Raw genomic sequence first — 12758 nt, 5'->3', positions numbered from 1 at the left:
CGATTTTCTTAAAAAACAACTTGTCCTTTGTACGCTCTTTTGTTATTTTATTTTCTACTTACCTAACTTGCCAAAGACGCGTTTCATTTGTTCAGTAAAGTATCAATTATTTTAATATTTTTTCTTTTTGTCAGTGTCAGTATCTTGCTTTTGTTTTCTTACAGCACTTCTCTGATCAGCAAGAAGGACGACAAGCAGACAATCTACGAAGGCTCAGGCTCTGTGAAAGTTAAGGACGAACAAAAATCTGCCACTTTCAAGTACATTAGGACTCTTCTCACCGAAGGCAATGAACAAGGCATCGAGGTAAGATATAACTCTTCCTTCTTATACAAACATACATACATAAAATCACGCCTCTTTCCCGGAGGGGTAGGCAGAGACTACCTCTTTCCACTTGCCACCACCTCTTTCCCTGCATACTTCATAATATTGGACATAATATAACTTTAACTCTCTTATAGGTACTTCATTTCTTGTAATATATCCCAAGTATTTTTAAAGCAGAATGATCGAATTTTGCATAAATTAAATTTGATACAATTTTTGTTTTCAGACTTTCCTGAATTTGGCCATTGGTGACCGTAGCTACGTTGCCGAATCTAGGGTCACCAACTTGGAATTCAAGAACTCCTACCTCTACTGTGAGGAGAAGAAGCAGTGCGCCCACGTCGACATCAACTCCAAACTTAACTTGCCCAGTAAGTGTCTACGATACTTTATTGCTTACTACTCTAACGCCCTTATCTATTTATCTTCTTTTTATGTTGATAACATTTTCTTTATGTTACGATATATATATTTATATATTATTTATGTTTTTCTCAATTAGTTATCGATAATTGAAAATCTCTCTTTTAATATATGTAGCTTAATAAGAAGGATACGTGTCTGTAGCGACGTTAAAAATTGAGTTATTGTTTCCTTACTTCAACATCTACATCTCTTTTTATCTTCGTCAAGTTGTTCTTGAGCTATGAACTTCTACTTTCTATTTCGATTATCTCTCCACCATCTCCCAAAAATTATCAACCCAATTGTATACACCATAAACATTGTTTTAACTATCCACCTAATTTTAAAAGCATGGTAGGTACTACAATCTCAATTAGAACAATTCCCAAACCTATCCTCTAATTTTCAGAACAAGGCACCTTCCAGCACCTGGTGAACGTGAATGTGGACCTCCGCAAACTCGGAGTGACCCCTGAATTCGGCCTGGAGATCACCAACGAGGTGGCTGACAAGAAGCTGCCGCAGTACACCCTGGACTTGCACGTCAATAACAAGGAGAAGAAGTACCACCTTCATGTGTACAGCCAACCTGACTACGGCAGTGAGTGTCTCTTCATACATTCTTACTTTCCTTTCTGTATTATACATACATACATACATAAAATCACGCCTCTTTCCCGGAGGGGTAGGCAGAGACTACCTCTTTCCACTTGCCACTATCTTTGCATACTTCCTTCGCTTCATCCACATTCATAACTCTCTTCATACAAGCTCGGCGGTTTCGGGTACTTTTGACAATTTTTTTACTTTTTACATTATTTTTTTTCTGTATTATATTACCAGAAATTCTGCCAATGTTATTGTTTTTCAAATGTGTATTGAATTAATACTTTAATTTGAAGACTTTATTGACAAAACGTGGTAACAATTAGAAATATGCAACATTAGAGTTGACTGAGATGAGTTAGTTTGGTTAAACATAAAAGGTACCCCTAACTAGTAATAAGTAAGTTAGTGGATTAATTTTTTGGACTTTAATTATAGTAAGTTCATAGCTTATACTCAAAATAAGACGAGCTTTTAAGACCTAGCCATCATCTGCTCTCTCCAAGTCTCCTTAGTCCAAAAAATGCTATGAAGCTAACTTCATATATTAATCATCAATAATTATATCACAAATTCAGAACTCTTCGGTACCAATTGAACCACAAGTCTGTTACAGTTGTCCAAGACTAATATTATAAAGCTAAAGAGATTTTTTGTTTGTTTGAACGTGCTACTCTCAAGAACTACTGGTTCAAATTGAAATATTCTTCTTGTGTTGAAACGACAATTTATAGAGGAAGGCTTTAGGCTATATAACATGACGCTGCAACTATTCGGAGCGAAGAAATAATGGAAAATGTGAAAAAAAAAACGGGGGAAATTATTCATCATTGAGGGCTTCAAATATGCCCAAAATAACTATTCTACGCGGGCGAAGTCGCGGGCACAGCTAGTTATTTATAAAAACTTACAGATCATGACCACAACTTGTCTATTTCAGAATTCCCTGCCGGTGTTACCCTGGCTCTCCCTACTCGTACTCTAGCTGCGGAAACTATTCTCTCCTACCCTGTCGACAAAGCCCTGCCCTTCCCCGTCCGAGGAGAACTGGCCATCCACGCAGACAAGAAGAAGCCTCAGCACAAGACTGCCGTTCGATTCCTGGTTGATGTCTCCGGCGACCAACAAGGCCATTCAGCCATAGCTGAGGTCGGATTCAGCCACCCGAAACTGGGCAAGGTATGTATTGTTTATTGCCCATAGTTGTTGATTTATACACACACACACACACACACACACACACACACACACATAATTACGTCTATATCCCTTGCGGAGTAGACAGAGCCAACAGTCTTGAAAAGACTGATAGGCCACGTTCAGCTGTTTGGCTTTATGATGGAATTGAGATGAGATTCAAATAGTGACAGGTTGCTAGCCCATCGCCTAAAAGAAGAATCCCAAGTTTATAAGCCTATCCCTTAGTCGCCTTTTACGACATCCATGGGAACGAGATGGAGTGGTCCTATTCTTTTTTTATTGGTGCCGGAACCACACGGTTGTTGATTTATACTTTTTAGAAAGATCCTTAGATTTTATATGTAAAAAATACCCCCGGTATAATGGTAATTTTGTCGTCGTTCAAGTCTCTAAAGAGGAGCCCAAGATAGACCCTTTGACTATGATTCTGGATTGGGTACGATACGAACTAACTCCCGTATAACCTCCGCAACTGTCTCAAAGGGATACCTATCACCCTTTGCTGCTTGAAAAAGCTGCATTAGATGAGTGTGCCTATTCTCTTTGATTATTATTTGACTCGTATATTCGATATTATACAATTATTTTTCTGTTCTTAGGAAGCACTGATCGGTGTACGTGGAAAGCTGCTGACTCCCAAAGAAAAGACCGTCCGAATTGAAGCCTCGACTGTTCTTCATCTGGCCAGCCTTGGCGCTGTAAGTTTATTTTAATTTAATTCATTTATTTTGTCTGCCTCAGTAAAAATGTCAATAGCTTAAAACCTGAGGTTCTAAATTCATTCAAATGCATAGGAAAATGCTCTTTTCCTGATTGACGTGGGTCTTGCATATTTATTTATATTGTGTTTTGTTTATGAAAACATAAGAAAGGTCATACAAGATCCATTATTTTACTATCTTTTCCATTTCACAGGATCGCGAATCCAAACTGTTATTGGAGGCAAACCCAACACACTTCAAGTTTGTGGTAAGTAAAATATGTTCCCTTTACTCTTGCCAATTTTCAATAATTTGATTCCCAACTCAGTTTATCAATAAATGGTTCTTAAGTTATTGCCCCTGCAACTCTTTCATAGGTATAGTTTGTTCCTAACAATAACAATGGCACAACAAAAGATTTAGAACTTATCAAACCTAATAAATCTAGTCAAGTAACTCCTATTACTCAACGAGTTCTTAGATAAAATATGAAGTTTTATTGTGAAGTGGCTACTTCTCATTATTTTCATGAAAATTGTGAACCTATAACTTTTAAGATACGAATTAACTATTATCTTTATCTAGGTCGACACTCCACTGGTCAAGGTCCTGGACATCGAAGGCTCAGCATCAGTTACAGAGAAGCAGCAACAAGGCGAGCTCAAGTTCTGCCTGCTCGCTGGCAAGCCGGTCACCGTGCGGGCCATCGCCAAAGAATTCCAGTATTACGAGTTCACTACAGGTTATAGTGGTGATTATTTCCACCTTCTCATTTGCTTGCTTGTCTTTACGTTGCTTATAAGCGCTTATATCAAAGCTAACTAGTGATATAACTTCTTTATTTTTATCAATTTCTCTTCATAATTTATTCAAAATCTATAGAGTGATTCTTCTTCTTCTTCGTCGTTACCTTTTCCCACTTTCTACGTGGGTTTGGTATTTTCTATAAAATCTATATAGTGATTATCAGAAATTGTTATTAACTTATTTTTAATTTTATTAATTTTGTTTTAAAATACACGTGTGTACGTATTAACATAAAGTAAATCGTTTGACAGTATATTTTTGAGCTTTAAGGAGTTGTATTAACTTTGAAACCTACTTTAAATATGACTCCTCTCTTTATATATCTTAATTCTAGTCGAATATATTTTTTTATAAGGAATACTTATAAATCATTGTGATTCAATCATGTTGCTACTCACCCCCATTCTTTATTCCCCAAAATATTCTTAACTGTACATTTTTTTGACACATTCTTCCCTTTATAGAGGAAGCTGATCGCAAACTGATGTTAGTCAGTCATCTTGACCCAGAGAAGAGGGTAGACATCAGCGCTGATATCGTGCTTGGAGGAGAGAAGAAGAACATCATCCATGGAGCTCTGTTCCTTAATGATAATCTAGTTAAGAGCGATTATGGCTTCTCTCAGGATAACTTCAAATACTTTGCTGTAAGTATTTTAGATTTATTCACATTTGAAGTGTATAAACTAATAGGTAAATAGTAAAGTTTGTCACATTGACTAACTAGGTCTCATGAGAATTTACAAATATCCTTGCTCAGCGAATACTTTCATAATCATGACAATCTAATAGTATTAGATCTAAGTTGATGTAAGTGAAATTTTACAAAAAGATAGTCAATAAGACCATTAACATTTAGTTGTTTTATAAAAGCATCACAATTACATTACTTTGGCATCTTTATCACCAGGAGCAAAATGTAACAATTTAATCTTAATTCCAGAATGCTCTTAAGAACGACTTGACAACTCTTGAAAGCCGTGTGAAACAGCTCGGACAGAAAGCCAGCAATGACTTCAAAGACTCTCTGAAGAAGATCGAACCTAAACTTAAAGATCTCGAGAAGTCCTACCTGGAAGATTTCTACAAGGTCTACCAGGAGTTAGACCAGGACAAGGAACTTGCTGAAGTCCTACATGTATTGTAAGTTGACAACGATGAACAGTTTTATCTTGATATGAGAGTTATAAAATTGTTTGATTTTAACCATCTGAGTAAATTTAATGGGAATGAAGCTGATACTATACGCTAGTTAACGGAAAAGCAAAGTGGTAATACTTAACAAAAAGAAATAATATTGGTTTTCGGACTTCATTTCAGAATCATCACTCATAGAGAGGTATAAAAATAATTAAGATTGATGTGGAACTGACAGTCTATTGACTGACAAAGACTAACGCCGATATTATAAATTAAATGTTTATTATAAGGAGAATATAACCCTTTAGTTCGCAACAAGAATTGTATTAAAAATTGTTATATTTTTTTTATTATTTGATTTAGTAATGTAATATACTAAATCTAAAAAATATTTAAAAAATTTAATTATATTTATTTTTTTAATAAATGGATGTTTAAAATACGTAACATTACGAAGTGGCCAGCATTTAAGTGTTCAAAAATACCGTTATGTATTTTTAACAATGCGAAAGCTACAGGAAAATAAAAATAAAATTTCTATTGATTTTTTTTAAACATTTATTATTATTATATCTTCAAAAATATAGAATGGTTTAATGGAACTCTTTTAAAAACTGTCATGAACCTAAAAATATTATTGATCATGAAAATTTTTAAAACAGTTGCATTTTTTCTCAAAACATAATCTCAAATAACATTTAGAACATATAACAGTTGTCATACCATTCTTACAAAATTTGCTTTTGCCTGGAGTTGCTATGAAGTCAGGCATGTGACCCACGTGGTCACGGCGAATTGCATCAGAAGGCCTCGGTCCCGTCGGCTTTTGATTTTTTTTACTTACCAGATACTTCTGCCCTGACAAATATTTTAAAACCCCACTTCTTTGCTTTTTTGCTCTGGTTCCTTTATAGGGCACCATCATTTCATCAACACTGTACCAATGTTCTTCTTCTATTTTAAGACAGTTTTGACGTATTACTTCAAAAATCGGCCGAACTTTGAAATAACGATCATCATTTGGTTGGGTATTGTCGACAAAGTGTAAAAATTGACGTATCTGTTCGTAACGCTTTAAACTCAAATTGAAATTGAAACTTTTTAGAAATTTTTGAACGGCATATAAATTTGTGTTTTCTATAATTATTTTTATAACATCTTCATTAAAGAAATCGAAATAGTATTCAGATGGCGACTTTGATTCAGAGCCAAATTTAATAAAAGTTATTTCATCCAAAATTGCAGTTTATTTAAATCTGCCGCCTTCCCATTCAAAATTCAAAGGTTTTTTTAATGAATGCTGTCTTTTTTTTATCAACAAGGTTGGTAAAGGTCTCTTTCTTGAACGAGTGATCTTGGGCACACTTGAAGCTTCAGGAGTTGGTGGAACCGACAAGACAGATGATATTGATTGAATGGCAGGCAAATCTTGTGGTAAATTATGTGATGCGAGAACTTCGGAAGTAGACGGAGTGGATGGTATCACGTCTTCAGGCAAAAGCGTATCATCATGTGACTCGTCTATAATATTCAGACGTTCCAAAGAGGAATCTAGAGAGGGAAGTGCAGAACTATAAACAGTTTCGTCTTTTACTATCTCTTTGTCACCGTCTGATATACTGCTATCCAGAGAGATGAGGACCAGAATCTTCTTCACACGCTCTAAGCGCAACTTATTCTAGAACAAAATCAAGCCACCATTCATGCAAACACCCTCCAACACCATGGTTATTTAAAATAAAAAAGCCTAAATACATTGCTCATCATTTCGCAATGTTAGTTATTGTTAACATTCGTAACTTCGCCTCAATCACCGTTAGCTTCGCAATGTTAATTGTAGCTAACATTCCACTTTTACATGTTATAGAAAACACAAAATGACTTTGTTAGTAATATTTTGTACTAATAATTGTAGAATGCAAACATAAAAACATATTTAATGTAAAATATAACGAAAAATCATGCTTTTAATTAAATAAAAATAATATTTCTTACCATGTGCGCGGGAGCAGTTCGTGGTCGGGACGCTATTTTGTACCTCAATTTCAAAATTTACAACTTAATAACGTTTTATATTTTGCTATGGGTGGGTAGTGATGTCTTTAACTAACTTATCGAAAAAACCGCTGTAAAATCGATATTGTTTTGAAGGTAGAATTTTCGAAATGTGTGTGTTATGTATATCTAACGCTGCGAATTAAAGGGATAATGATAGTTCTATATTTTGGAGTTAAACTAACAATTGTTTTTATATTCCAGCGCGGTTCTTGCCGAAAATCTCGTCAACTTTATCGAAGAAGTTGTGAAAGTGACCAAGCCTATTGTGGACCAAGCCACAAAGACTATAAGCGAAGCATCCAAACAGGTCCATGACTTGTATGAGAAACAGGTATGTTCCGAGTGCCTTGTGTTCGTTTCATTTAGGAAAACTCTTAGATTATTAGGACTAAGTGAGAGAATTCTAATAATTTATTCACATATTATTTTTTAGTATAATCGTGATAAACTTTCTGAAGAAAGAGCCTGGTATCTACAACTATAATCAATGTGTTTAGTTTTTTTAGCATTACTAAAAAAATAAGACATGCAAACCTTCCTAAATTTATTGTTACACCATGTTTTGAGCAAATAAAGAATACGATGGAGATGATTATTTAAAAAACGACTCTCATCAGATCTTCGTAATGCGGCTTGAGTAGACCCTTATCAAAAGCAAATAAAGATTCTTTTCAATTATATTCATAGTTTTTGCACTTAGTAAATGTATTTATTTTCCTAAAACGGCAGAATAGTCCTTTTGAAAAGTGCTGGAAACTTGTAAGACTAACTATATTAAACCTGTTTCAAAACTTCTAGATCGAGCCCCAACTAGTCAAACTGTACGAGACCCTCGGTGCTATCCTGAAGGAATACCTGGAAGGCCTGTTGGACCTGGTCGCACACTTCGCCGCCCTGATCTCCGACTTCTTCGAGAAACACAAGGCTGAACTGCAGGAGCTTACCAACACCGTAGCTGAAATCTTTAAAGGTGGGTAGATTAACTAAACATCTTAACTCGAAATCTTTTTGCTGCCTACCTATATCACAATCTATATACCATGAACCATAACCAATTAATATATTTTTATTTTTGAAAGCAGGTTACATATTATGATTATATATTTTTTTTAAATTATTTGCTTCCTTCGTCTCAACACAAGCCACAGGCCAGCCAGAGCCTCTGTGGCAATATAAAGGAACCAGTCAAATGTTTTAAATATCTGTTTCACTAAATGGTTAATTATTAAATTTATGTTGTCACTAGACTTATTATTGAAACAGCCACGTCACACCCCATTATTCTTAGACACACTATCAATATCAATAATGACAATCTGCATACTTGTAACTAAGATCATTTTGACCAGATTAGTTACAACTTTTTACAGAGCCCTATGTAATTATCTGACTTGCCCGCTGTATCTTATAAAATGTTTTCTTCCAGACCTTACTCGTCTTCTTGTCGCTCAACTGAAGGAACTCCGAGTCAAGGCAGTGGAACTGTACAAGGAGTTGTTGGAGTCAGTCAATAATAGTCCGTTGGTTGCCACGTTGAAAGAGAAGGTATGTTCAATTGTCGGCTATCAAAGCAAATTGGTTATTGCGTGTGGTTCCCGGCACTAATAAAAAAAGAATAGAACCACTCCATCTCGTTCACATGGATGGCGTAAAAGGCATCTAAAGGATAGGCTTATAAATTTGGGATTCTACTTTTAGGCGATGGGCTAGCAACCTGTCACTATTTGAATCTCAATTCTATCATTAAGCCAAACAGCTGAACGTGGCCTATCAGTCTTTTTAAGACTGTTGGCTCTGTCTACCCCGCATGGGATATAGACGTGATTATATGTATCTATGGTTATTGCATTCTCAACTTTCAAGGAGTAATCTACCCGTAAAAAGATATAACCAAGTTTCGATTAACTGACAAAGCCCAAGGTCCAGGTTCTGACTTAGGAAAGGCTGTTAGAAGGAGCTTCAAGCCCTCAGTGATATAATAAAAATGTCCAAAAACATCGTTAAATGTGGTTATCAAGCACTTGTTGTGGTGCTTTTGGTGGAATAAGACAATTCGTTCCACTTAGCTTTCTTGAAATACCCTGACGAACCTCAAACATTAATGCAACCTTTGTTCTTTCAGTACCAAGAATTGGCTGTTCCTGATCAGATCCTGAACGTTGTTCTGGAGGTACACAACATGATCCGCGCTGTGCTGCCCTCAGAGGAAACGAAGAACTTCGCTGATGCAGTCTACTCCTACGTTAATAAGGTAACTGATATTTTTCTAAGGCTAATTCCTTTTACTTAATTATGAACGTAGCGTTTAATCTCTCCTGTCTATTTTTGTGTTGTCAGTTTCCTCACAGTTGGGAGTATAGAAATATACATACATATAATCACGTCTTTATCCCTTACGGAAAAGAGAGAGCCAACAGACTTAAAGGCCACGTTCAGCTGCATGAGTTGATGATCGAATTGAGATGCAGTATGGTACTCGCAGAAAACCAGCGTCATGGCTCTGTCATGACACATGCTGAGCGAGGGCCATTTTTGGTGCATGCATGTAATTTAACAATTCACTAATTCCAATTTATATTTTGTTAATGTACCAAATAAACGATTTTTCTTTCTTTCTTTCAAATAGTGACAGGTCGCTAGCCCATCCTCTAAAGAAAAAATCCCGAGCCTTTGTCTTGATTGGCTTTTACAATTATCACAAGAAGAGAATATTGTTTCTTTGTTATCAGACCAACATGGAAGCATGCTCAACCTGCATCATTTAATTTTATCAACAAGTGTTTACTGACCAACATGTTCTTTGCAGAAACTCCGCCAGACCAAGGTGGATGACGCCGCAGAACTCCGCATCATTTACGAGAAGCTGGTGGTGGCTCTGACGTCACTGCTGCAGTTGTTCCGCCAACAATACGGCCAGCTCGCAGTGCCCAGCATCGCCAATGCGTTTGACTCTGTGAGTATTAATTTAAATGGTTTAGATCGACCCTTGTGGTACGCGGCACTTTGGACAAAGACCACTCCTACTGTTTCGGAAAGGGTTACTAAGGGAGTATGCGCATTCTGTCATGCTTTTCCCATCGTCTTATATGGTTAGGTTCCCCGGTACGATTCAGAATTGTATCTGTTCATAATGTAACAAAAAGAATAATAAAAAAATCATAGGTGTCTCAAAGTTACGGAGTTGCTTATAAAAAAAGGATAATATAATCTGGTTAGACCAAGTTACGAGTACTATTCAAATTCTGTGAAAACCGTGATGAAGATTTTTCTATCGGCTGCTTGAATACCAACCCACCTATGTATAACGATGTACTATTTGATACCAGTTTTTCTCTTAACGCCTCTTAAGACATTCTAGAGAAAATATCTAAAAAAAGTTAAAAATAGCCTAACAACTGAGTGGTCTGACTCTACAAAAGCCGCACCTTTAAATATACTAATTCTAAGTAAGATTTGATTTTTGAAACTGTTAATTAAATTTCAGCTGCCATTCATCTCCGGACCTGGCCAGATCTCTTACCCTGGGCTCCGCGGCGCTGTGTCGTTCAGTCTCCTGAACACTCTGGCCACGGGAGACATCGTCAACCCCCTGTTACTTCTACAAGCATACAGGCTGAGGAGCTTTGACCCATTGGACGAAGTGCCTAGGAAACGTGAGTTGCTTTATTACTAATCAAGTCTACTTATTTTTCACTTACTCTTGAAACTCTTAACGTCCTCTGTGGCGCAGCGGTAGTGCGATTGTCTGCGACACCGGAGGTCCTTGATTCGAATCGCGGCCAGGGCATGATGAAAAACGAACTTTCTCTGATTGTCCTGGGTCTTGTATTTATCATAGTATTTATCATAAGGTATTTATACGAATATTTGACGCATTATTCGTATTGAAATGATTAGGTTTACATTCATTCATGCTTTTTAATGTAGATAATGTGAGTTTGTCCACGATTTAGATTTAAGAGATCTTTATTTGTAAATTGAAGTCCGATGAAAATGCTGCTAGTTTGTTCCGCCGCTTTTTCTACACAATGCGCTTTGGAAGCGGTAGTAGTTATAATTTCGAGTAGATTAATGTGATGCGACGTTAGCATCACATTAATCTACTCGTATAAGTAAATATCTTGTAATCAATTTTGAAAATAAATCTATTCTATTCTATTATAAGTAGTAGTTCCGTTGAGTTAGTATCTCGTAACACAAGTACCTATCGAACTTTCTTCGAGGCTAACTCAATGTATGTAATCTGTCCCGTATATATTTATTTACTTCAAGCAAGAGTTACCTTAATGTTTGTGTATGTCACCACAATTCTATTATTAAGTCATACCGCTGAACGTGGCTTCTCGACTTCTTCTTCGACTTCAAGACTGTTGGCTCTATCTACCCCGCAGGGATTATAGACGTGATTATATGTATGTATGTATCTTTGTTACCAGTCCGCGCCGTCGTTGTCAACGGTCAGCACATCTTCACCTTTGACGGTCGTCACCTGACCTTCCCCGGACAATGCCGCTACGTCCTCGCCCACGACCACGTGGACAGGAACTTTACGCTGCTGATCCAACTGGCAAACGGTCTACCGAAAGCCTTGATCCTCGAAGACAAGAGCGGAACTACCATTGAGCTGAAGGACAACGGACAGGTAAATAAATATTTCTGCAACATATTATGCATGTCTCACGCAAATTATTTAGCTTTGCAAGTTTCGATACTTGGAAGAAATAATTTCAATTTAAGTATAAATATATATATTGAAATTATATAAAAATAAGTACTAAAAGTCCATTTTAAAGTCTTTTTTTTAAATTTAAACTTTATTGTAACTGCACACTAATTGTTTAGGTTATATAGAATTTATTAAGTTTAATCAAAGTTGTTAAGTACATAGAAGCAGAAAAATATTAATCTGCCCACTTTAATGTCTAATTATTTTTCATTTATCATGGAATATTTCGTCACAGGTTCTTCTAAACGGCAACGCTCATGGCTTCCCCGTCGAGTCTAAGGACGTGTTTGCCTTCCGCAAACCCGACGGTCGCATCGGCCTCGGATCCCTTTACGGACTCATTGCCTATTGCTCCAGCAAACTTGAGGTAAATCCTGTTCACAATTACTTCATCAATGTTATCATAATCTTTGTATGTTTATCACTCCGAGGAGCCTGACTCACACAACGCAGGAAGCCAGTGCAACAGAATTAATTGCAAAAAGAAACTTATAATTTAAATATATTTTATGATATAAGTTTAATGAGAACTGGAGATGATAAAAGTTCTCACACTCATAAAAATAGCTCTGGATATAGTAATATTTGAAGAAAATCCCCGATCCGACTCAGAATTCAAATATGGTCAAACTCACGACCTGTTTTCTGAAATGGAATGTGTCAAGTCGATAACACGAAGTGACTTCAATTGTACCTACGCGTTAAAAGAGGAACTTAATCCAGATTGGAGCATGGTTTAGCTTTTAGCCAGACATTTCCACTGCTTAAGCTTATAGCTGGACATGC

General features: G+C 36.4%; 1 protein-coding gene across 2 annotated transcripts in view; it reads left to right on the top strand.

The window, feature by feature from the left end:
* Positions 1-12758, top strand: part of LOC106136521 (apolipophorins) — a 50003-nt gene that overhangs the window by 31477 nt on the left and 5768 nt on the right. The window contains exons 35-51 of one of the 2 annotated variants that reach the window (XM_013337092.2): positions 165-306; positions 557-701; positions 1145-1336; positions 2282-2520; positions 3141-3239; positions 3457-3510; positions 3828-3984; positions 4514-4695; positions 4992-5191; positions 7448-7577; positions 8045-8216; positions 8673-8791; positions 9369-9497; positions 10053-10199; positions 10731-10899; positions 11683-11888; positions 12208-12339. In XM_013337092.2, coding sequence (XP_013192546.1) covers positions 165-306; positions 557-701; positions 1145-1336; positions 2282-2520; positions 3141-3239; positions 3457-3510; positions 3828-3984; positions 4514-4695; positions 4992-5191; positions 7448-7577; positions 8045-8216; positions 8673-8791; positions 9369-9497; positions 10053-10199; positions 10731-10899; positions 11683-11888; positions 12208-12339 — 2614 coding nt within the window. Of the gene's footprint in view, positions 1-164; positions 307-556; positions 702-1144; positions 1337-2281; positions 2521-3140; positions 3240-3456; positions 3511-3827; positions 3994-4513; positions 4696-4991; positions 5192-7447; positions 7578-8044; positions 8217-8672; positions 8792-9368; positions 9498-10052; positions 10200-10730; positions 10900-11682; positions 11889-12207; positions 12340-12758 lie in introns of both variants that reach the window. The other variant, XM_013337091.2, reaches the window with a different exon arrangement.

This window comes from Amyelois transitella, chromosome 25 (assembly GCF_032362555.1).
Source record: "Amyelois transitella isolate CPQ chromosome 25, ilAmyTran1.1, whole genome shotgun sequence".
Lineage (NCBI taxonomy): Eukaryota > Metazoa > Arthropoda > Insecta > Lepidoptera > Pyralidae > Amyelois > Amyelois transitella.
Note: the sequence above shows the minus strand (reverse complement) of the source record. Positions and strands in the feature narration are given on the sequence as shown.